The sequence below is a fragment of the Leiobunum rupestre genome, chromosome 6, assembly GCF_980474605.1.
Source record: "Leiobunum rupestre chromosome 6, qqLeiRupe1.1.hap1, whole genome shotgun sequence".
Classification (NCBI taxonomy): domain Eukaryota; kingdom Metazoa; phylum Arthropoda; class Arachnida; order Opiliones; family Sclerosomatidae; genus Leiobunum; species Leiobunum rupestre.
In genome coordinates, this window is record NC_143389.1 from 63,094,376 (window position 1) to 63,119,110 (window position 24,735).

At 35.9% G+C, this 24,735-nt stretch overlaps 1 protein-coding gene across 2 annotated transcripts in view; it reads right to left on the minus strand.

Moving 5' to 3' along the window:
* Positions 1-24,735, minus strand: part of LOC149942922 (solute carrier family 12 member 2-like) — a 106,072-nt gene that overhangs the window by 43,038 nt on the left and 38,299 nt on the right. For both annotated transcript variants that reach the window (XM_090176960.1, XM_090176961.1), the window contains exons 9-10: positions 18,614-18,817; positions 11,782-11,889 (exon numbers count right to left, since the gene is read on the minus strand). In XM_090176960.1, the coding sequence (XP_090033086.1) occupies positions 11,782-11,889; positions 18,614-18,817 (312 nt within the window). The remainder of the gene's footprint in view (positions 1-11,781; positions 11,890-18,613; positions 18,818-24,735) is intronic.

Consider the following 24,735-nt stretch of genomic DNA (forward strand, 5'->3'; position numbering starts at 1 on the left):
GCTCGTATCAATATTATTCTCCCTCCGGCGCGAGTAGAAAGTAAACGAGATCCGCTAGTAGAAGAAAGCCTACGAAATGAAATCATTTTCCCAGTATTTCTTTGAAAAAAAAAAGAGCTTCTGTTTGACCTTAGAGTGTATGGCGGGTGGGGGTGGTCCTTGAAGAAACACACACACACTCCGGATTCGGCTGGAGTACTTGGCTGGTAATGGTAAAAAGATCGTATTTTTCCCAACTTTCGACGGATAGTGGGCGCGTGTGCTTTGGGGAAAGTTTGACTGCCCTTCAATCCATATTCTTTCTCTCGACTTAAATCATATTGGCGTGAGTACGCCGCGGAAGAAAGAGCAGAAACCGAGGCCAAAAAGGAAACGCTTTTCTTCGACGGCATCTATTTGGAAATACAGAGAAGGAAAGGATAGCGATACCATCTTCTTTCCATTAGGATACAAAAGGCTTCAACCGCGCGCCCCGACTCGCCACTGTAGCTTCTTTGGGCCTCGTCTTTCACAGCCCCTCATCTTGTCTGTCTGCCTGTCTGTGTACGTGTCCACTGCCCGGCACGAGCTATAGTCTGGGACCATTTTCCCGATCATCTCGATTTGGAATTCCAAGTTTCCCTATATACGATATTCCTGGCCAAGCTTCTCTCGCCGGCGCGGGTGATGCTTCCTTCGGTTAGTGATCCGGATAGTTTAGATAACCCGCGTGGATATACTGCCGAAGGAAAGAAAGGGAAAGAGGGAAGGTAATCTTGCTGGAATTCAAATATATGGTAACTCGTATTTTGGCGAATATGAGATGAACATGGATTCTTGCTTAAGAACATGTTTGGCCTTATTTAAAGGAAAAGTCCAGGCTGGGTAAAACTTGGGTCTATTTGAAAGATCATGTTTAAATATCCGTGGTAAAATTGTATCTTTTTTAATGACGAGAAATTAATTTTTAAACGAGCCAAATTTACCCGTTTAGCGAGCTGCCATTTTCTTTCGTCTTCCCTCCGTAGACCACACGCGGATCAAGCGCGTGCAAGGAATAGAGCGCTGTTATAGTGCGAACAGCGCGTGATTAAAGTCCTAAAATGTCACCACGAAACAAAATGGCAGATCGCTTGGCGGGTAAATTTGGCTCGTTTAAAAATTAATTTATCGTCATTAAAAAAGATACAATTTTACGACTGACATTTTTGAGTTTATTTAAACATGATCTTTCAAATAAATCCAAATCTTACCCAACCTGAACTTTTCCTTTAAGAGTCCCCATCTATTGCAAGGACTATAAATTTCAGTTAGTAGAGTGATGAAAAAATTAAATAATGTGTTTAACAATCCTAATAGGTATAATAACTTTTTTAACCCGAAATTATCTGCTTTTTAAAATAATAGTATTAATTCAATGTCATTTTGAAATTAGAAAAATTTTAATCCTAAATTATATGGCAAATTTTTAGTTATCATACTTCGTTTAAAAATAAATTAAATAATAATATTGGAAGTTTAATTGTAAGTCACCGTATTTTGTACTAAATATTATATCACAGTTCAGAATTTACACTTTAGTTTTATCTAATACCACAATCCTTCAGACTACAGCAATGCGAATTTCCAAGCCTTAGAAACGTTAAAACGCAATATCTTCAAAACTACCATTTCAGAGTTACGATATTTTAGTCCCGATAGAGCGATATATATCTAAACTACGATGTGGGAATCCATAATCCGATAGTAACAGTCGCGCAGTTGATACGCTCTCTTTAATGTAGACCGCGGGAACTTGCCGAACTTCAAATCGTTTCCCACCAGCGAGAAAACTAATATCCATAGTCGTATTTACCGAGCAGCCATTGCCGCAATCCGGACCGCTACTCCGTGCATTCCACTATACTGCCACGATAAGTGGACGCGATTGAAAGCTTGTTCCCCTCGTTCAGTTCTTTTTCGAATGTAGGAGGTCGTGTGTGGATGAGCCGCGGTTTACGTTATCGGACACTGAAGATTATAGCCGTACCGTATTGACTTCACTTCATCCGCAAATCCAATCTGTACCGTTCGTTGACCCTTCGAAACTCCCCCTCTGGACTGTTATGATCAATTTTGATCAACGCCACAGCGTTTGGGTGGGAAGAACGCGAGATGATTACCGAGAGAAAATGAAATTGAACTACGGTCAGGAGGAAATAGCTATAAGGTGTTGGATTTTTTTTCTCTCTCTCTCTCTCTCTCTCTCTCTCTCTCTCTCTCTCTCTCTCTCTCTCTCTCTCTCTCTCTCTCTCTCTCTCTCTCTCTCTCTCTCTCTCTCTCTCTCTCTCTCTCTCTCTCTCTCTCTCTCTCTCGAAGGTTTAAGCGTTTATCAAGATCGTTGTGGCAAGAAAAGCACTCAGGCAAGCAGTCCCGCGCAGGTGCCGGCCAAAGCCGATCAAAAATGTTCCGGATACATTTTTCCGGGCCGCCTTCCCATATTCTTTATAGCACACCGCGGTTGTATATAACTCTCCTGTTTCTACTCATAATCCTGTAAATATTTTTTATTTAAAAAAAGCCTTTTGGAAGCAGCGGCAGACGCGGCAATTTTCTCCGTGAAAGATAGACTAGACTATAGCCGGCTTGAAATGAGAAAGTTCACTCTCCCGTAAAATATTAAAACCGACGTTAAAGTATTGGACGTACGTATACGCCTGATTTTTTTCGTCCATTTTGGGGGAAATATACTCATTTCAGATTTTTTCTTTCGTTTTAGTAGGATTGCGAAAAATATACGCGATGCTGGATTAAATAAGTTGCTTTCCTAATTACCTCTAGAATTAGTGGGAAATAAACATTACTAATGAGACGATTCCTCGAACGAATTTATACTAAATGCAATATATATCTCCTTAAATTATATACAACGTGTTACTGTTTAAATAATTTAATTTTCAAAGTGTATTAATTTGAAAGTCGCCCACGGTTCCTAAAACGAAGCTTAGTACTTTATACGATTCAAAGCGCTGTTACTGTAATGATGGTTTTCTAAGACTATGTTTATTTTATTTAGTTAGTCGAAAACAGTGTTCAAATTTCATTAAGAGGAAAATATTGGCGATTAAATTTCAAGGAAAAAATCAATAGTTTATTTATTTATAATTAAGGAGAATTACTTTATTGCTACGATACGAGAGGGGGAAGGTAATACGTCACTGGCATGTGCTTCAATCGCGTCGTAAGGCAATTGAGCCGCGTTCACACATACCCTCTGCAACGTTTGTATCCCATCGTGCGAACAGTGACCGTTGCGCGTCCCAGCGTTTCAGGAGGCCTATTCTACTCGACTCGTTTTGCTTTTGAACTACAAAAAAAGTCGTTTAAAAAAACATTGTCGCTAAAAGATGAAAATGGAATTCTACTCCGTCGTTAAATTTTTTCTCGTTAGGTAACTACAAGAATTTATCGTTCAGTGAACGACATGGTCTGATGGTGTAGTTAAGATCTCACCAACCAATATTATCAATAAAATGGCGGAAGCAGTAATCGAATTGCAAATATTAAGATTAGCTGAAATAGCTGATAGGTTAGGTCGTCGAGATATAAGAAGACAAAGAGTGATAAGAGATGAATCACAAGCTTTCGAATTAAATGACACTTTTTGTGGACCACTTCCATCACTGTTTAGCGTGTTAGCTAATGTTTCCCACATTAAGCCTTTTTTTTGTTTGTGAACGTTTGCGATTGTTTTGATGATAAAAACTCCGGATTACTTCTCATATAATTCACCATTATTTCTCTTTGTATATCCGATATTTTCCCCGACCGTTTCCCATTGTTAGTTGCCATTTTAATTTTAATAATGACATTTACCCTAAAACACGACAATATGAAGCCAACAATAACCACGTGTTACGCAGAGTTTGTTGTTTGGGGTTTTTCCCCAGCTGACCAGCAGCAGCTGATTGCAAAACCCTTTGCAACGGACGTCGTGATTGGCTAAATTCATAGGAGTAATTTTTGGTTTAAAATCTCCGTCGTTCATACCATTGAACGACTGATCTAGTAACTACATCGCCGAATAAGAGGCGTAGAATACCCATTTTCAAAATTCAGAACGATTGTAGTTGGGAGTGGTCGCTAAGTCCGTCGACATAAAAATTATCGCTCGCTGACCGATTTCTGTAGAATAGACCTCCAGATCGCTTTGGCTGAACCGGTTCGTTGACCATTTTGGCAGCGATTCGTGACGTCATCGAGTTGGTTTTTGTGAACCATGAGCCTTTTTTCGCAAAAATCATCAATAGTAGATTTAATTATTATAAGCCTAATAAAATTTTTATGCTTTTTTAGAAGAAAATGTCTCGCAACTTTTTGTCTATTACTTTAAAAAATACAACAAATTTCTTCTGGGTGCATTATTTTTTCATTAGAAACTTAACTCAAATGCGTGAGCAGACGAACTTCTAATTATATTTCTATACTACGCGTGCCCAATTTTTATCAAAACTCACTGGAAATCAAACGTGTGAACAAAAATATTTCCAAACGCTAAGAACCGCAGCGAGATCGAAACGAGGCAAAACGTTACCGAGGGTACGTGTGAACGTGGCTTTGGAAGCAACGCTGAAAAAAATCAACATATACTCATTATCCCTAATTATAAATAAATAAATTCCCGAGTATATTCAAATAAGATTAATAAATTAATATTTCTCCAAATCTTAATAAAATGTAGGAATGCAAAACGTACATTTATTATATTCGTACGAATTAACATCTCAGAATATTTTCAAGTATTGCGAGTCCTTTTGTAAAGTACCGACTGAGGAAATTCCAAGTGAAAAATTAAATTCTTAAAATTTTCCACGCCTCCGTCATAAAAAAATTATTCGAAAATAAAAACAGTTAAAAATACAAAAAGTGAAAAAGATGGAAAGAATCCGCTTGGGAGGAGTTGTAAAAGAGAGCGCGGATAAAATAAATAGAAATAAAAAATCTTTTATCAAATATGGAACTAAATCTAGGGACTTTGTTGATGGAATTTCATCTTTGAAATTGCGTTTGATAAAAAAGGGGTTCATTTTTTCAATTCGCGCGCTCCATTTCGGACCATTCCAGGGACAGAGAGAAGAAAAGTGGCCTAGTAGACCCTAGCTTCTCGTTTTTCAATCTTAAAAGGGGAAAATGCTACCCTAAAAAAAGCTCCTCATTCAATTGGGCAGTCCGCGGGGGAGCCCTTCTTCCCCTTCTCTTCATCAGCCACCAACAGTCTCTTTATACTCGATTCGGAACCCGTCGCGAACACTACCGTAATAGTCCAGAATGGCGTCCAGTCTGCGTGCTGAAATATCTAACCGTGAATTTCCTATTTCGCTGCCGTATACCAACGCGGAGTTTTTTTCGTTCTACCATTTCTGTTGGAAATTTAAGGGGTACCTCTTCTTTTTCTCGCGCCCTTTTATATATATTTCCGTCCCAAAAAACGCTGGTTTTATAACCCGCCGCGCACTGATACGCTCAATATTCTGGGTATGACATTGACGAATGTATTCGTTTCTACGAAGCCTATCTCTATATGCACTCGGAGCGCGAAAGTTCTCTCTATCTGGCGCTCTCGTCCGTCGCGCGCCGTCGATCTTTGGCATCCTGGAGAGAACGGCCGTACGTCCTCCGACGACCGCGTCACGCTTTGAATTTATCGCCCTCAAAATGGTGGCCCTACTTTTTCTCCAATATACAGCGGGGGAAAAGGGAATATACCCCTTTGGCTTCCGCTCTCTATAAATTCCGATTTGGACCCGCCCGAGGAAACGAGAATCTTGTAATGGCCCCACTCTGTACCCTTCCTTTTTTAGATGTCGCTGGAGTAGCCAAATTTCAATTTTTACTTCAATTTGATGGCGTACGCGTCGGAATATTCCAGCCGCGCAATTTGTCACCTCGCCTCTTTTCTTTTATTCTAAGAGCGCCGTTTTCCCGAAAACAGAAGTTTTTACCATATTCTAACCCGGCCACTCTTTCTTTTATAACTTAGCTTGACTTTGAACGATATTGGTTACATATTTTTTTTTATAATTTTGCCAGTTTTTGTGATAGGTTGCCGATTCTAATAGCGATATATCATACGTGACATTTCGGCTTGCCTAAAATATTTCTCAGAAATGGTGGAGAGACGGATTGCTTCGGCGGTCTATTTTATGACGTCGGTGTTTGATTGGGTCTATTTGAAGTCTGTAAGGTAGAAGATCGAATTTACTCCTATATCAAATACTCATTTTAGCGCGGTATGTGGTCGTGTTTTTTTTAAGCCATCTTAATTCTGACCAAAATGGCTAAGCTTTTTGTTTCTGGTGGGTTTGCAAAACACCTTATTTTGTTCTATAGATGTATACTAGATTAATTTTCAACGGGTAAAATTCTAAATGACAGTCCTCGGTTTGAAACGTAAAAGCTCTTACTCTACTATAAGACACCAAAATACTTCCACGCCACCACGTACAATTATTTTCATTTAAATTTTAAAAGAATTTCGTCTGTTTGAGAGACATGCCTAAGGATCTAGCTCTTCTTCATAGAGTTTCATATTTAAATTTGTTATATTTTCTAGAATTATTTAATAATTTTAAGTAATTTATTCTTTAAGTCCCTCGAGACCGTCACGTATTTGGTAAACTTTCACTACTCTTTGGTTCGCCACAGATGTTTTTGATATACGTGGCGCTATCCCGCGCTGAGACTTTACATGGCTTTAAATTCGCCCGCGAAATCTCCTTATGAAACACCTTCCTTAGTCTACGGCTAAAGAATATTTGCCCCCGGGTCGGTAACTTCACCCTGTGCAGTGGTGCGCTGCTATTGCTATACTTGTACAGGGGCGAAGCCTATTTTTGGTCTATTGGGTTTAGTTGTCAATACAAACCAGAAAGTTTCAAACTTTGCCGAATACAATTAGTTGGAAAACATGGTTCGATTAATTGGGATATCAGACTTATTTCTGTACAATATCGAGATTTAAATACAAACGGTAGCGTAACTTGCATAGTACACTGGAATCACAATTTTAACAATTATTATCATCTTTTTTCGATATATTTCATTTAAATAAGAGAAATTATTTCTGACAATGGGAAATAAAATTATAGAAATTTTCAGACTCCGCTTTCGCCCCACTTGGTATCAAGCGCTCTTTGTTCTCTTTGTGAAACTCGTCGTTGCCTCGCATTCCAGCCATTCCTTTTTTCCGTTTCCATGCCAACTGCGGAAGATACAACCGCCTCCTTCCCTTTTTAGTACTATTAAATCGAGAATTTTTTTTATCGAGTCCACTGATCCGGCGCGAAAGAATTCCTTCGGAGCACGAGACAGAGAGAGAGAGTGACGGGCAAACTTTCCTCTCGCTTCTTTCATGGCCGCCATCCTATTGTCTAATACATCCGGATGGCTTATCGTTCACTCCAATGGCTATTACAACAACTACGGTTTCTCAAATGGCCTTTCGTACGGCGAGGGGACAGAAATGAGGGAGAGAAATAGGCGTCAAAACGGCCAAATATATTTGTCCGCCGAAGTCAGTTTCTCAAATCCTCGTCGTTACAGCCCCTAATACTAACTCTCTAATAACACGTTCTTTTTTCCAAGGCGACCACCATTTAGTCTAGAGGCTATTCGGGGATTTAGATAGCGCTACTAAACATTAGAAATGAAGGTCGAGAAAAAGGTCAAGTCTGCGTTCGAAGGAACTCGAGATACTCATCCGTTAACAGTGAGGTAACCTCGTGGGTCTATCGAGTGGGAAGAGGTAGCGTACTGGTGATAAGAACCGGTATACTTGTAGAAGTTGTTATACGAACTAATTTTGTTGTCTCCCGCCTCGAGCGCTATACAAATCGTACGAGATAATGGGTTGGGCTGGAACTTTTCGGTTTAACGGGTTTTAGATAAACACCAATGACACACCCAAAATAAGTTTGATGCTTCCGTATACGGGGTTTAGAGAAAGTTTGATCCTTCCGTATACGGGGTTTAGAGATATTTTTTGCAATAGTTTCTGCAATATTGCTTTCATTTTTTACACTACATGCGTTGTATATTTTTAGGTTTTTTTATAGACCCGAAAAGATTGTAACCCCCAGGAATTTATATTGAATTTTTCTGGCACCTTCCAAACATTTTTCTTTGCCCTTGAAAGGGAGTACGGGGGCTTCTCCCTAGGTATATCTCAATCTTACTGGTAAAATTTGGTAACTGCAAAATAAGAGGTTTGAAAACTTTCGTTTTCAAAGAGTCAGGGTGAAACCTAGAAAATGCAGCTAGGTATGGAATTTTAAATGAATTTTCATATTTTTATATTTTTCAAGAGTGTGTAACTCAAGTTCCTAGGCTTTTGCTAGAGTAAATATTAGAAAATTGAAATTACGTTTTATGTAGAAAAATCATAGGTTTAAGTCACCACAAGTTTCTACTTAGATTTTCGTAATATTGTAACTACATTTGTTGAAAACTATTTACGAATCCTCAGAAGTGCAAAGTTGCAGTTTCAAGTCAACCCGATGAAAAGGTAGGCAGGGGTGTGGTGCTTAGCCTTAGGCTGTTAAGGGGGAAGACTACAGTGGTCATTGTCTACTTTCGCGCTATTTCAAGCTGAACTCTTTTAATTTTGTATTTTAACTTATAAAATTAATATTTAAGTGTAGAACAGCCTCTTGTTTAGTGCTTAAAATAATTTTGACAATTTTAAATTTAAAAGTAATTAAGTTATTACGTTTTAATTTGGACCCCCGGAGCGAAACAAGTTGGGCAAGCACCCAAACTACCCTTTAGTTAGGACCTTATATTTCGTTAACTATTAATATTAGAATTATCAAAATTATTTTAAGCTCTAGAGGTAGGTTCAGCCTAATAAGAAAAATATAATTCAATTATGTTATTGTTAAAACAGAAACGTTCCGCTTGAACGAAAAAGAGGCTTTCACGGTATTCTTCCCCCCTTAAGTTTTATTTAATTTCGGTAACTACTACGTTTTATTGGAGTATTTATCCAAAACGAATTTTCTCATATAAGAAGCAACGTTTTTTCTCATTTCATCCGTATTTCGAGTTACTATATTCCGCAACTGAGAAGGGAAACATCAATATGAATGCCCCCTCTCTCTCCTTTCATAACTCGCATCAAAGTGCGCAATATATCATGTAGTGAAGGTACATGTTTCTGGTGAAGAGGGTTCCCCTGTTTTTTGGTTTTTAGCGGCCTCCGATGCTTCTTCATCCTTTCCTCCTCTCCCAGTCCGTAAATTCTTCCCTTTGGGAAGCTTAGAACAAATGTTTCGTATATTTACCTTTCAGAGTGATTTATTAGCGTAATGGGAATTGTTTTTTTCTTAGAGTTACAGGTACACTATGTCCCAGGTACACTAGTTTTTAGGTAAGTCCTAAGTATGGTTTCTTTGGGACGTTTAATCTAATGGAGGTGACCGTGTTGCTGTACGCTACGAGGGGTCCGACAATCGAAGACAGTGCGAAATATTTAGATCCAATTAACTTTTTTCAAAGATTCGTGGATTTAAAAAAAAAATTCCGATGTTTTTGTGGTTTTGTAAATTTTACAAAAATCCATCATATTTTTTAATTTGTTTTGTGGATTTTTCTCCGGCAAATCTTAAAGTGCATTTCCCAGTCACAATTTCAAAAAGAGATGATGCTGAAGGAACATTTCGGTTATTTTTAACTATTTCCTTTTTTGTGGATTTGGGTTTTTGGTTATATTGATTTTTCAATTTATTTCCGAAGATTGGTTTATTTGTTAAAAATTTGGTATGAACAAAGAAAGTTTTTAGGTTTTCGGTAAGTGTAAGGAATTTTTATTAATGTCCCATTCCTTACCACGTTACTTACAAGGAATGTACCCGAGTTGTTACCCACCGATTTTGTTCAAACTCGGGTATCATGAACCCCTCAATGTAACTTCAAAAACCTGCAAGAGAAAAGTTACGCTGGGCTTTCGTTTTGCCATGACAACCAAAAATTTTTTTGACAACACGAAATGAAAATTTTTCCATTGAAAATAACATGGGAATCTGATCGATTATTAGCCCCCCCCTTTGAACAATTTTAATAATTTAAAAAATAATAATATCCAAATTGACGAAAAAAATATCATTGATCAACTTTTGATAAAATTTCGTCAAAAGATGATTTTTAAGGAAAAATGATTAATAGGGCTACAGTTGGTAAAATATATCATATTTGTTTTAAAATTTGAAAAAAAAAATGATGAATGTTTATCAAATTTAGCTTTTTTGAACAAAATTGACAAAATTTGATAAAAAGTTATGAAACTTGATTTATTAAAGTAAAATAAGGTAAAAATTGTTGAAATTGACATATTTTAACAATTTTTGGTTAGTTTTCGTCAATTTGATCAAAACAAGTAAAATTTGATCGAAGTAAGATAAATATCAAAAAAGTAAAAGGAAAAGGGTAAAAAATATTATAATTGAAAAATTGACACAAATTTTAAGAAAAGCAATTATTGTACGCTTAAAATTACAAAGATGATCAAAATTGATCAACCTTGATCAGAATTAAAATTTTCAATCAAAATGTAAGAAATTTAATTAAAAAATGTTTAGACTTTATAAATTGGTTCAATTAAATAAAAAGTGATGAATTTGATAACATTTACTATTTTTTAAATTTGTTTAAGCTTTTCAAAGGGAAAATTTTCATTTCGTGTTGTCAAAAACATTTTCGGTTGCCATGGCAAAACGAAAGCCCAGCGTAACTTTTCCTTTGCAGGTTTCTCAAATTACATTGAGGGGTACACGATACCCGAGTGTGAACAGTATCGGTGGTTAACACCTCGGGTACATTCCTTGTTAGAACAACTTATAATAGCACGTCGAGATATAACTTTGCCAACCTTATTAGTTACGTTTTATGACGCTTTTGAAACACACGGCGCCTGCGTTTTTATCTCACCCTTTTGGGAAAACTAAACAATTATGTCCGGGCGTCGTCTTAACGTATAGTCTTTCTCTTTGAGTATAAAAATTAAATACTCGGTATAATTCTCCTGAAAATTTGCAATTTTAACTGGGAAATAAATTTGAAGGAAGCGTAATTGGCTGTTAAATTTAATTAATTTAATTAAATTAAATTTGCTAAACGATTCCTCTTTTATTATTATTTATCTATGAAAGCAAATTATTATTCTTCAGTACGAAGCAGATGTCTTTTACATTAAACTAAACAAAGGAAGATAGTCTGTCAATGAGGTAATATTTTCGAGTGTAGGTTACTTAGAAGTGGATACTTCAGAAAGTCTTTAATTTTTAATGAATACACTGTATTAATTTATCGGTAAAGTTCTTATGAAAAGGAAATGTGAGGATGCGGTTTTTCATCTCTGATTGCCTTGACAAGAGCAGCAGTCGCGAAACCGAAGAAAAAGATTCGGTTTCTTTTCAGATACCAAAGCTGATGCAAAACTCTATGCCAACTAGGAGCAACAAACACAAGGAGAACGCAGCTAGCCTTTAAACACGCTAACGAACAGTTGTGTACGACTTTCATTGGACAAGCTTCATAAGCCTTTACGCTGACCGTTTTACGGGCGGGGGGGAAGACAATTTCCGAATTTTCCCCTTTCGACGGCAGCAGGCGCTAAAGCGTCTAGCCAATGAAAAACGTACACAAGAAAATCCACGACTTTTGACGGGTTGCGTTCTCCTTGTGTGGGGTGTTGTGTTTGTTGCTCCTAGATGCCAAGTATTTTGCGAAATATCCTGAAACCAAGTTTGCATTAAATAAATATCTTACTTGGAAGATTTTGGGTGCGCTGATCAAACTGGCCAGGGCCGAAGACAAAGCGGCGGCCAAGGTTCCTCCGTAGATGATTGGACCGTACGCCGACACCAATTTTACCACCTGCGTTGAAAGTAATATTGTTAGTTTCAAACGTTTGCGGTGCATATTATTCTAGTTAAAGCATTAAATAATTAAACCTTTATAGTATAGGGTTGAGATTTCTGTTTGTTTGGTTGTACGTATTTAATTCGGTGTGTTATTCTAAAACTATAAAACGTAAAAAAAAAAATTCTATTGTTACAGAAAATACTAACCAACATACTACGATATTTCATTTTCTTAGTTATAATTTCATATTTCTTGAAAACAATTGCTTAATTGGTAAGGATTACATTGGGTGTAATTAGAATTTGAGTCGTTCGTCACCGCAAAGTGAAATTCTCAATTTCATAGAAATATTTACTTCCCATTGTAAATAATACATTGCTTATTTATTGTAAGGCCGTTAAAGATGTTGTTGCTATGGTGTTCTTGTAAGTTTAATTTAATATGCAGTTGGTAAACAAAGCATTTAACCTAATATTCTCGACCGACTTTCCCACTATACCTCTTTCGTTGTTAGCACACTGTTCCAGCTAGGAGCAACAAACACAAGGATAACGCAGCTAGCCTTTAAACACGCTAACGAAGGGTTGTGTACGAATTTCATTGGACGAGCGTCACGAGCCTTTACACTGAACGTTTTACGGGCGGGGGGAAGACAATTTCCGAATTTTCCCCTTCCGACGGCAGCAGGCGCTAAAGCGTCTAGCCAATGAAAAACGTACACAAGAAAATCCACGACTTTTGACGGGTTGCGTTCTCCTTGTGTGGGGTGTTGTGTTTATTGCTCCTAGGTTCCAGATACATCAGGCTAGTGGTGCAGTCATATTTCCGTTTTTGAAGTGGGATAATTAAGGCATGGATTTAAACCTTTTACTAAATTAAGTGATTCCATTTGCAACTTTGATTTTAGCTTTCCTAGATCTCAAGAACCAGCTCCATCAAAGCCTAAGCATATTTATAGCGTAAACGACACGATCTGGGACTCTTGGGTTGAAAAGGGAGGTTGTTCCTCTAGCACGGAATGTGTCAAAACCATCTAGAACTAAATCAAGTCTCGTAATTTATTCCAAAGAAGTTTATACATGCAATGCAAATAAATTCATATGCAATCTCATAATTATACTCGGCGCTATTCGAGAAATGAAGAGAAGCAATTTCTGAATTACTTAATTAACATGGAACTAGTATTAAGTGGAATATACCATACAACTATTGGCAGAATTGTGAATAATTCTAAATAGCAATCGTACCTATCAAGTTTCGAAACGTAAGGAATTGCAATAGACGCTATAGCATAAACACTATTTATGTCTTGTTCAACTTGTTAAAAAGTTCCACGCGCGTCTTCATATTTTAGCGTAAGTGGGTTAGAGCAATTTTGCGCTAGATCCCCAAACCAAATAAAAATCGCTAACCTTTTACCCTAAATATTAGTAAATATTTCAACAAGTTGAACAACATAAAGAATTTACGCAATACAGGATGTTAAATAAAATACAATACAGAGCTAATAACTAAAAATGTGTTTTAGGTACGAATTCGAATTTAAGAGTAGTGTGTAAGGATGTAGGGGATCATTCGACAACGAAAATTTCAATGACCTTGAACCATGTCTTCAAGGTAATTCAAAATGTATCTCGAGGACCATAAGAAAGTTGTTCCCCATCACAATTTATTATGAAATGGCTGAAGCCCAACGTAATGTGACCAATCAGAGCCTGATCAATTTTATACCAAACACAAGAAGGACGTAAAGGGATCATACATGTAAAACAATTGTTTTAAGGCATCAACATTTTCATAAAAATTAGGATGACCTTTAACCATTGGTTCAAGGTAATTTTATTTCGAGAACCATTTGAAGTAGCGGAATGGTTCCAGTTAGAAAAATTCGCGCCAACGTTTTTTAAATCAAATTATCTTGGACCTGATGCAAATTGTCCAAAAATAAACCCAACTTATGAAATTACAGGCTTTTTGATTTAATTTTTAATTTGGGTTATTTTTGGTTAATTTGCACCGAGTCAAAGTTAATTTGACTTATAAAACGTTGGCACGCATTTTTCCAATTGGAACCATTCCCCTACCCCTAATGACTAACGAGATAAATTTTGAATAGCCTTGAAGACATGGTTCAAGATCATTGAAATTGCAAATCTCGAATGACCCCTATACGATTTATACTCTCTTAAAATTTAAAATTCGTAGCTAAAACACATTTTGAGTCATTAGCTCTGTATCGCTATTTATTAATAGCTCTTGTTATAAACTAAAATGAATACATCGTAACCTTAGTTTTAAAAATTCGTAACTTGGACTACATTAAAGCTTTATACGACATGTAGAATAACATAATTCCACTCTTACCATCGCGAGACGGAGCTTTCTTATAATATTTTTTTTCACGCGCTATTTGTACGTCGCTAGAAACTCCGACGTTGCTCGAGACCTTTTATCTCGCTCACAGATTTACCCAAGTTGGGTCCATTAAGTTGGCCCGCGACTTCATCGAATCTAGTAGTTAAATACCCTATCATGTTGCACCCATATTGCACCATTTTGCACCGTTAATGCCGAATTTTGCACCGCAACAGTTTAGTAGCAATTAAAATAATTAAGTTTCGCGGGCCAAGTTAATGCAACCCGCGAGTTTTTGGTTATTACACATTAAACGAGCCTATCTTGTTGCACCCAAAATGCACTAAAATGCACCACCAACGTTTTAATTTTGCACCATGTGGTTCTCGGGATATTTAAATTTCAATTATCGCGGGCCAAGTTAATGCAGCCCGCGACTTCTGGTTTTTTTAATGTTTCACTAACCTATCATGTTGCACCCATAATGCACCATAAGGCACCACAAAAATTTTAATTTTGCACCATACGGTTCTCGAGATATTCAAATTTTAAAATTTTGGGAAATTTGAAATTTAATAGCTCGCGGGCCAAGTTAATGCAGCCCGCGACTTCTGCATTTTTAATGTTTCACTAACCTATCATGTTGCACCCATAATGCACCATAAGGCACCACAAAAATTTTAATTTTGCACCATACGGTTCTCGAGATATTAAAATTTTAAAATTTTGGGAAATTTGAAATTTAATAGCTCGCGGGCCAAGTTAATGCAGCCCGCGACTTCTGCATTTTTAATGTTTCACTAACCTATCATGTTGCACCCATAATGCACCATAAGGCACCACAAAAATTTTAAGTTTGCACCATACGGTTCTCGAGATATTCAAATTTTAAAATTTTGGGAAATTTGAAATTTAATAGCTCGCGGGCCAAGTTAATGCAGCCCGCGACTTCTGCATTTTTAATGTTTCACTAACCTATCATGTTGCACCCATAATGCACCATAAGGCGCCACAAAAATTTTAATTTTGCACCATACGGTTCTCGAGATATTAAAATTTTAAAATTGTGGGAAATTTGAAATTTAATAGCTCGCGGGCTGCATTAACTTGGCCCGCGAGCTATTAAATTTCAAATTTCCCAAAATTTTAAAATTTGAATATCTCGAGAACCGTATGGTGCAAAATTAAAATTTTTGTGGTGCCTTATGGTGCATTATGGGTGCAACATGATAGGTTAGTGAAACATTAAAAATGCAGAAGTCGCGGGCTGCATTAACTTGGCCCGCGAGCTATTAAATTTCAAATTTCCCACAATTTTAAAATTTTAATATCTCGAGAACCGTATGGTGCAAAATTAAAATTTTTGTGGTGCCTTATGGTGCATTATGGGTGCAACATGATAGGTTAGTGAAACATTAAAAAACCAGAAGTCGCGGGCTGCATTAACTTGGCCCGCGATAATTGAAATTTAAATATCCCGAGAACCACATGGTGCAAAATTAAAACGTTGGTGGTGCATTTTTGTGCATTTTGGGTGCAATAAGATAGGCTCGTTTAATGTGTAATAACCAAAAACTCGCGGGTTGCATTAACTTGGCCCGCGAAACTTAATTATTTTAATTGCTACTAAACTGTTGCGGTGCAAAATTCGGCATTAACGGTGCAAAATGGTGCAATATGGGTGCAACATGATAGGGTATTTAACTACTAGATTCGATGAAGTCGCGGGCCAACTTAATGGACCCGTTTAGGGTGAGCTATGACGTTGAGACCATTATTTAATCGCTAAGCTTCATATATCACTTTAGAAAATAATTTAATGCTCTATGGTAAAAATTTCAAGGTTGTTCAACAAGTCTAGTGTTAATAATTAATTAGAGACTTTTAGAATGACAATTACCAGAAGTTAATAACACATATCTTACGAGATAAGTATCCATTTAGGTCAATATAATGAAACCTTCGCAGGCTCAATGGTCTTTCCGTTGTACGTAAATTTCCCACCAATACGGCTCAAAATTAACTCATTTGTTAGTTTCTTCTTCGCCTCGAAGGCATAATTGCTGAAATACCGAGTTATTTCAAATTAAATCGGCCTAACTTAACCCTTGTTAAGTTGCGGAGTGGTTAGCACTTTCGCCTCGCAGCAAGAGGAGGCGGATTCGATCCCAGCTTGTGGCATTGAGTGATAAATCTGAACTACTTCTTTTGCGTTGAGTTTGCAAGTTCTATCCCAAGTTGTAGAGGTTAACGGTTATAGTTAATGTAAGGAGCTGTTGGCTCGCGTGGCATGAAGGGCTTACCACCGCCCTCCTACGCATTGTAACCCGGCCAACTGAGTTAATGGCTTTAAAATTCGCTTGAGAACTTAGGCCTAAGGTGGTGCCTTGGGTATTAGCCTAGCTGATTATAATTGGTTTTATTTTCATTTTATTTAAGTTCCAAGATTTTATTTAGTGTTTTGTGTCGCGTGAGAGATCGAACGTATGCTATTGTACTGAAGCCAATAATGACATAGACTTGCTGGCCTGGTACAACGTCTGATTACGTTGAAATATATACATTCACCAAATAATAATAGGATTTTCTAGTGTTGTAAGTTGGAAATATTTCCGCGGAAAATGACCTAGGCCTTTTTCCGCAAAAAATAAAAAACGTTATAATTCCATGATTAGTTTAATATTGTTTGAAAATTTCAATAAAGCGGCATTTTCGCCTCATTTTTACGAATCTAAAAGTAAAGCTAAACCTCTAGACTAGTTTAAACTGATTAACAATGTAACACTATTAATTTTTGTAGTATTTTTACTGATATTAGACATATTACATCGATTAAAAGTTAAAAACATTAAAAACCCTTAAAAAGAAATTTCTGGAAAATTTTCCGCATTTTATTTTTCCGGAAAATTAACAACACTATATTTTTCCATCTTCCCAGATACCCTCGGCAAAATCCTTTTTGTTTTCTCTAGGAAGTTTAGCTGATTATTTGTTTTCTCTAGGAAGTTTAGCTGATTATTTGTTTTCTCTAGGAAGTTTAGCTGATTATTTGTTTTCTCTAGGAAGTTTAGCTGATTATTTGTTTTCTCTAGGAAGTTTAGCTGATTATTTGTTTTCTCTAGGAAGTTTAGCTGATTATTTGTTTTCTCTAGGAAGTTTAGCTGATTATTTGTTTTCTCTAGGAAGTTTAGCTGATTATTTGTTTTCTCTAGGAAGTTTAGCTGATTATTTGTTTTCTCTAGGAAGTTTAGCTGATTATTTGTTTTCTCTAGGAAGTTTAGCTGATTATTTGTTTTCTCTAGGAAGTTTAGCTGATTATTTGTTTTCTCTAGGAAGTTTAGCTGATTATTTGTTTTCTCTAGGAAGTTTAGCTGATTATTTGTTTTCTCTAGGAAGTTTAGCTGATTATTTGTTTTCTCTAGGAAGTTTAGCTGATTATTTGTTTTCTCTAGGAAGTTTAGCTGATTATTTGTTTTCTCTAGGAAGTTTAGCTGATTATTTGTTTTCTCTAGGAAGTTTAGCTGATTATTTGTTTTCTCTAGGAAGTTTAGCTGATTATTTGTTTTCTCTAGGAAGTTTAGCTGATTATTTGTTTTCTCTAGGAAGTTTAGCTGATTATTTGTTTTCTCTAGGAAGTTTAGCTGATTATTTGTTTTCTCTAGGAAGTTTAGCTGATTATTTGTTTTCTCTAGGAAGTTTAGCTGATTATTTGTTTTCTCTAGGAAGTTTAGCTGATTATTTGTTCCTCTAGGAAGTTTAGCTGATTATTTGTTCCTCTAGGAAGTTTAGCTGATTATTTGTTTTATCTAGGAAGTTTAGCTGATTATTTGTTCCTCTAGGAAGTTTAGCTGATTATTTGTTCCTCTAGGAAGTTTAGCTGATTATTTGTTTTCTCTAGGAAGTTTAGCTGATTATTTGTTCCTCTAGGAAGTTTAGCTGATTATTTGTTCCTCTAGGAAGTTTAGCTGATTATTTGTTTTCTCTAGGAAGTTTAGCTGATTATTTGTTCCTCTAGGAAGTTTAGCTGATTATTTACTTAAAAATTACTGTTAAAGCTGTGAAATGTAAAAATTACATTGCGTAGGGCAATTAACCTACTGATTAAGCATATTTTGCCGATGAAATGAAATAGTATTAGAAAATCAATATATGATGGTTTTCACTTCGCACTATTTTTTCTTCCCAAACGTGTTTTTTGCAAAATCAACGGAATCCTGTTTCACTTCCGCTATTAAATCAACGGAATCCTGTTTCACTTCCGCTATTAAATCAACGGAATCCTGTTTCACTTCCGCTATTAAATCAACGGAATCCTGTTTCACTTCCGCTATTAAATCAACGGAATCCTGTTTCACTTCCGCTATTAGTTAGGAAAGCTCACTTGAAAATTGTTGACCGATCCAAACGGGCAGTCGATGCCGCAGATTTCTTCCGAATAGATACTGCCGTTGGTGAAATTGCTATGAAGATCTCCCGTGGCGAATCGCTGGACAGTTCCCGCCGTTGTAAAGGCCATCACTATATACGTCGTAGTCGTCACCAAAATAGCCAGTAGAGTTCCTCTAGGAATGGATCGCTGAGGGTCCTATTGAGAAAGTGTTCGAAAGAAATCCAAGTCATTTCAATATTTGACTGGTTCAGAAACAATATTACCTAGAGGTCAGCGGAACAAATAAATTAACCACAAAAGTTTCAATTAATCATTAAAATTAGTATTATTTGTTTTATACGAATAAACAACGATTTAACATGCAAAATTAATCATTTTTTTCGAATATTTCTGAATAATTCTCGGTTATGGATAAATATAAACAATCGTAAAATTTCTTATTCAAACGCCGACCAATACCTATGGACTATAATGCTGTTAAATTACGCGAAAAAGTAGAAAAGTCCATAATAAAAAGGGGCAAAAAAGCTAACCCCTAACAAAGTAATGATAAAACTTACGAAATTCCCGGACCAATAGGTGATTCCGAAAAAGATCGGTGGTTAATTTTTGTCGTATGGTTCAAGTATTTGAGCGCGCGGTTCTTTTATCATTTTCAACGCGCGTGCAAAATCGCGCGAGACCAATCTACTAATATATCAAGAGCGCGCCCAAAAAAATTAACTCTTTTGTACATGTATTATATTATAAATACATTATATTTCAGAATCACCTATAGGTCTTCGAAGATAAAACGTAAACGCGAAACTCGGACCAAATAGAACTAATTGGCTTTCCGTTGCTAGGCAACGCGTTTTGAAATTTTTAATGATTAGGGAAAGCTTATCTTTTTGGTTTAGATAGTCGCAAGCTAGATTCCGTGCGCGGTTTTGATGAGCTCGAAATTGGGCAAAACTGGTCTAGGTACCGCTAGAAATTCTGGTTATTTGAAGTCCATTTTAATTTGATTTTGACTCGAAGATCCATTTGGTTCGAGTTTCGAGTTTCACGTTTTAATTTTATCCACGAAGACCTATTAGACCGAATATTTTATATGTTTTATCATTACTTTTCATATTTTAGTGTTTAGTTAATTTTCTACTTTTTCGCGTAATATAACTTAATCAGAAACAATATTTTCTATTATAAATGAAGTAAAACTATGGCAATTAGAAAAACCTATTAAAATTCTTTAATTTATTAGTCTTAATTGGGCGATCTTAAAATTAATTTTGCGCGTGCAAATACGACCTCATGTTAGGGTATAAAAGCGGGTAAATAACCTGATATACCTCACAATATGTAAATGTTCTGTCACAGGTAAAAACCTAATTTTGAAATCGGTCATACTGCCGGAGTACTGCGTTTTTTTCTTATTAAATTTAACTGTCCTATTACATTTACTTTATTCATAATTCAATGACCGTTGGTGGCTAATTTCTTCTCGTTAGTATTATTTAGTATTAATATTATTAAAAACAATAATTTAATTTAAGACATAATAAAAAAATACTTCATTACCACCATATGTAATATAAACTATCAAACGTCATTTCACGTAATTTTCGACGAGATTATCATGAGGCACTTCCGTTACTCGTTTAAAGCGTTGATGACGCTTTGGAAGACACGCAATTTACGTCACATCCCTTTAACAAGGTGCATTAAGGAAAAATACTTAACGGCATACTTATGAGTAATTGCGTTCCATATGCTCCGGCTAAAACGCGTACTTCCCACGCAGAAATCGGGTAAAAAGAAAATTTCTTAAAACTCGAAACCCCCAAATTTTTGGCTTTTTCGAAATATATATTCTTGAAGTAATTAAAAATAATGAATAATTAGATTTCTAAAAGGGAGTTTAAAGGGAAAGGAGGCCGAGTGGCCAGTGGCTTTTCCCTTAAATGACTTCCAAAATGATTAATTATTAAAGTTGGCCCGCGCTAGCTCTCCTGGCAAATTTATCGAATCGAGTTTCTAAATTAGAACTCTCAAATACTTCTATACAAGGCATCTTTAGCCCTTCCTTTAAAGTCCGCTTCTACAATACGTAGAAGCGCCGGGAGGGGGTGAAATCCGCGTTATCCTACGCTTTCTATCGTATCGTAATTGTAGCGTACGCCCTAACTATAGTAACCGGGGGTAATAGGTCTCTCGTACACTGGCGCCAAGAGGCAATCGTCGTTTGATCTCGCGGCGCGTGAGGAGTAAAAGTGACTCCGTCGGCGTCGGCGCGGTCATTTGGGGAAATTAGAAGCGGGAGGCCCTGGCCACTGATCTTCGTTCTCTTTCGGCGAACTCTAAATGAAGAGCATTCTTCTCTCTGTGTCTCCTCTCCGCCGTCGAAGTTGTAATCTCCTTATCGGATTTTCCTAGATGTTATTTGGAAGTTTTAAATAACTAAACAAACCCAACTTTGACCCTTTCTGTTCGAACCATAATTTACCCTTTAATTCCTCAGGGAACGAGCGCCTTTTTGATGTTTAGTCAATGCTAATGCCGTAGCGTGTTAAAAAATATAGACCTAAGTTGAGCTTCTACAAGGACAACGAAGCCGAAGCTTCTACGTAACAAAGCAGCGTCAACACAGCCGATAAGCGCGGAAAATGTTATACAACCGCTCAGATAGAAATCTTCGGAGTTTCCGCTCCAAGAAACTTTTCTTTACGAAGATGGCCGCCGAAGATGCAACCCCGAAAATCTCTCCTATCGCTCTTGTTTATCTATCAGGTTTTTTTTCAAAAGGTTGAAAACTTGTATTTCGACCTATTTTTCAAGTTTTGTTTCTCGCGATGTATAGGATTCACATCTCGCTCATAGTAAACATTTCCAAAATCAAGCGACGCGAATACCAAAGTTTCTTATACTTTTGTATGAAAGTAAATTTTGAGACCAACAGTCTTTCTACCGACTAAAATAAAATACCATAACATAAAAGGGCAATTAAAAATATATAAATTATTCTCTATTACATTTAGAAATAGAATCGCCAAAAGCGGAAAGAAGATAAAACACAGTTTGCATATGTCTCAGAACTTGCTTAATCTGTTCTCTAGTGTTTATTTGATAAAGATGTATAGTATATGGAATATTAATTTTTTTACTAATTGATAGGTTCTCATTTTCACTACGCCTATTATCGAAAGACGTTCTCTAGTGTTTATATGGTAAAGATAGTATTTGTTTTACTAATCGATAGGTTCTCATTTTCACTACGCCTATTATCGAAAGACGTTCTCTAGTGTTTATATGGTAAAGATGGTATTTGTTTTACTAATCGATAGGTTCTCATTTTCACTATGCCTATTATCGAAAGACGTTCTCTAGTGTTTATATGGTAAAGATAGTATTTGTTTTACTAATCGATAGGTTCTCATTTTCACTACGCCTATTATCGAAAGACGTTCTCTAGTGTTTATATGGTAAAGATAGTATTTGTTTTACTAATCGATAGGTTCTCATTTTCACTACGCCTATTATCGAAAGACGTTCTCTAGTGTTTATATGGTAAAGATAGTATTTGTTTTACTAATCGATAGGTTCTCATTTTCACTATGCCTATTATCGAAAGACGTTCTCTAGTGTTTATATGGTAAAGATAGTATTTGTTTTACTAATCGATAGGTTCTCATTTTCACTACGCCTATTATCGAAAGACGTTCTCTAGTGTTTATATGGTAAAGATAGTATTTGTTTTACTAATCGATAGGTTCTCATTTTCACTACGCCTATTATCGAAAGACGTTCTTTAGTTTTTATATGGTAAAGATAGTATTTGTTTTACTAATCGATAGGTTCTCATTTTCACTACGCCTATTATCGAAAGACGTTCTTTAGTTTTTATATGGTAAAGATAGTATTTGTTTTACTAATCGAAAGGTTCTCATTTTCACTACGCCTATTATCGAAAGACGTTCTCTAGTGTTTATATGGTAAAGATAGTATTTGTTTTACTAATCGATAGGTTCTCATTTTCACTACGCCTATTATCGAAAGACGTTCTCTAGTGTTTATATGGTAAAGATAGTATTTGTTTTACTAATCGATAGGTTCTCATTTTCACTACGCCTATTATCGAAAGACGTTCTCTAGTGTTTATATGGTAAAGATAGTATTTGTTTTACTAATCGATAGGTTCTCATTTTCACTATGCCTATTATCGAAAGACGTTCTCTAGTGTTTATATGGTAAAGATAGTATTTGTTTTACTAATCGATAGGTTCTCATTTTCACTACGCCTATTATCGAAAGACGTTCTCTAGTGTTTATATGGTAAAGATAGTATTTGTTTTACTAATCGATAGGTTCTCATTTTCACTACGCCTATTATCGAAAGACGTTCTTTAGTTTTTATATGGTAAAGATAGTATTTGTTTTACTAATCGATAGGTTCTCATTTTCACTACGCCTATTATCGAAAGACGTTCTTTAGTTTTTATATGGTAAAGATAGTATTTGTTTTACTAATCGATAGGTTCTCATTTTCACTACGCCTATTATCGAAAGACGTTCTCTAGTGTTTATATGGTAAAGATAGTATATGTTTTACTAATCGATAGGTTCTCATTTTCACTACGCCTATTATCGAAAGACGTTCTCTAGTGTTTATATGGTAAAGATAGTATTTGTTTTACTAATCGATAGGTTCTCATTTTCACTACGCCTATTATCGAAAGACGTTCCTCTAGTGTTTATATGGTAAAGATAGTATTTGTTTTACTAATCGATAGGTTCTCATTTTCACTACGCCTATTATCGAAAGACGTTCTCTAGTGTTTATATGGTAAAGATAGTATTTGTTTTACTAATCGATAGGTTCTCATTTTCACTACGCCTATTATCGAAAGACGTTCTCTAGTGTTTATATGGTAAAGATAGTATTTGTTTTACTAATCGATAGGTTCTCATTTTCACTACGCCTATTATCGAAAGACGTTCTCTAGTGTTTATATGGTAAAGATAGTATTTGTTTTACTAATCGATAGGTTCTCATTTTCACTACGCCTATTATCGAAAGACGTTCTCTAGTGTTTATATGGTAAAGATAGTATTTGTTTTACTAATCGATAGGTTCTCATTTTCACTACGCCTATTATCGAAAGACGTTCTCTATTGTTTATATGGTAAAGATAGTATTTCTTTTACTAATCGATAGGTTCTCATTTTCACTACGCCTATTATCGAAAGACGTTCTCTAGTGTTTATATGGTAAAGATAGTATTTGTTTTACTAATCGATAGGTTCTCATTTTCACTACGCCTATTATCGAAAGACGTTCTCTATTGTTTATATGGTAAAGATAGTATTTCTTTTACTAATCGATAGGTTCTCATTTTCACTACGCCTATTATCGAAAGACGTTCTCTAGTGTTTATATGGTAAAGATAGTATTTGTTTTACTAATCGATAGGTTCTCATTTTCACTACGCCTATTATCGAAAGACGTTCTCTAGTGTTTATATGGTAAAGATAGTATTTGTTTTACTAATCGATAGGTTCTCATTTTCACTACGCCTATTATCGAAAGACGTTCTCTAGTGTTTATATGGTAAAGATAGTATTTGTTTTACTAATCGATAGGTTCTCATTTTCACTACGCCTATTATCGAAAGACGTTCTCTAGTGTTTATATGGTAAAGATAGTATTTGTTTTACTAATCGATAGGTTCTCATTTTCACTACGCCTATTATCGAAAGACGTTCTCTAGTGTTTATATGGTAAAGATAGTATTTGTTTTACTAATCGATAGGTTCTCATTTTCACTACGCCTATTATCGAAAGACGTTCTCTAGTGTTTATATGGTAAAGATAGTATTTGTTTTACTAATCGATAGGTTCTCATTTTCACTACGCCTATTATCGAAAGACGTTCTCTAGTGTTTATATGGTAAAGATAGTATTTCTTTTACTAATCGATAGGTTCTCATTTTCACTACGCCTATTATCGAAAGACGTTCTCTAGTGTTTATATGGTAAAGATAGTATTTGTTTTACTAATCGATAGGTTCTCATTTTCACTACGCCTATTATCGAAAGACGTTCTCTATTGTTTATATGGTAAAGATAGTATTTC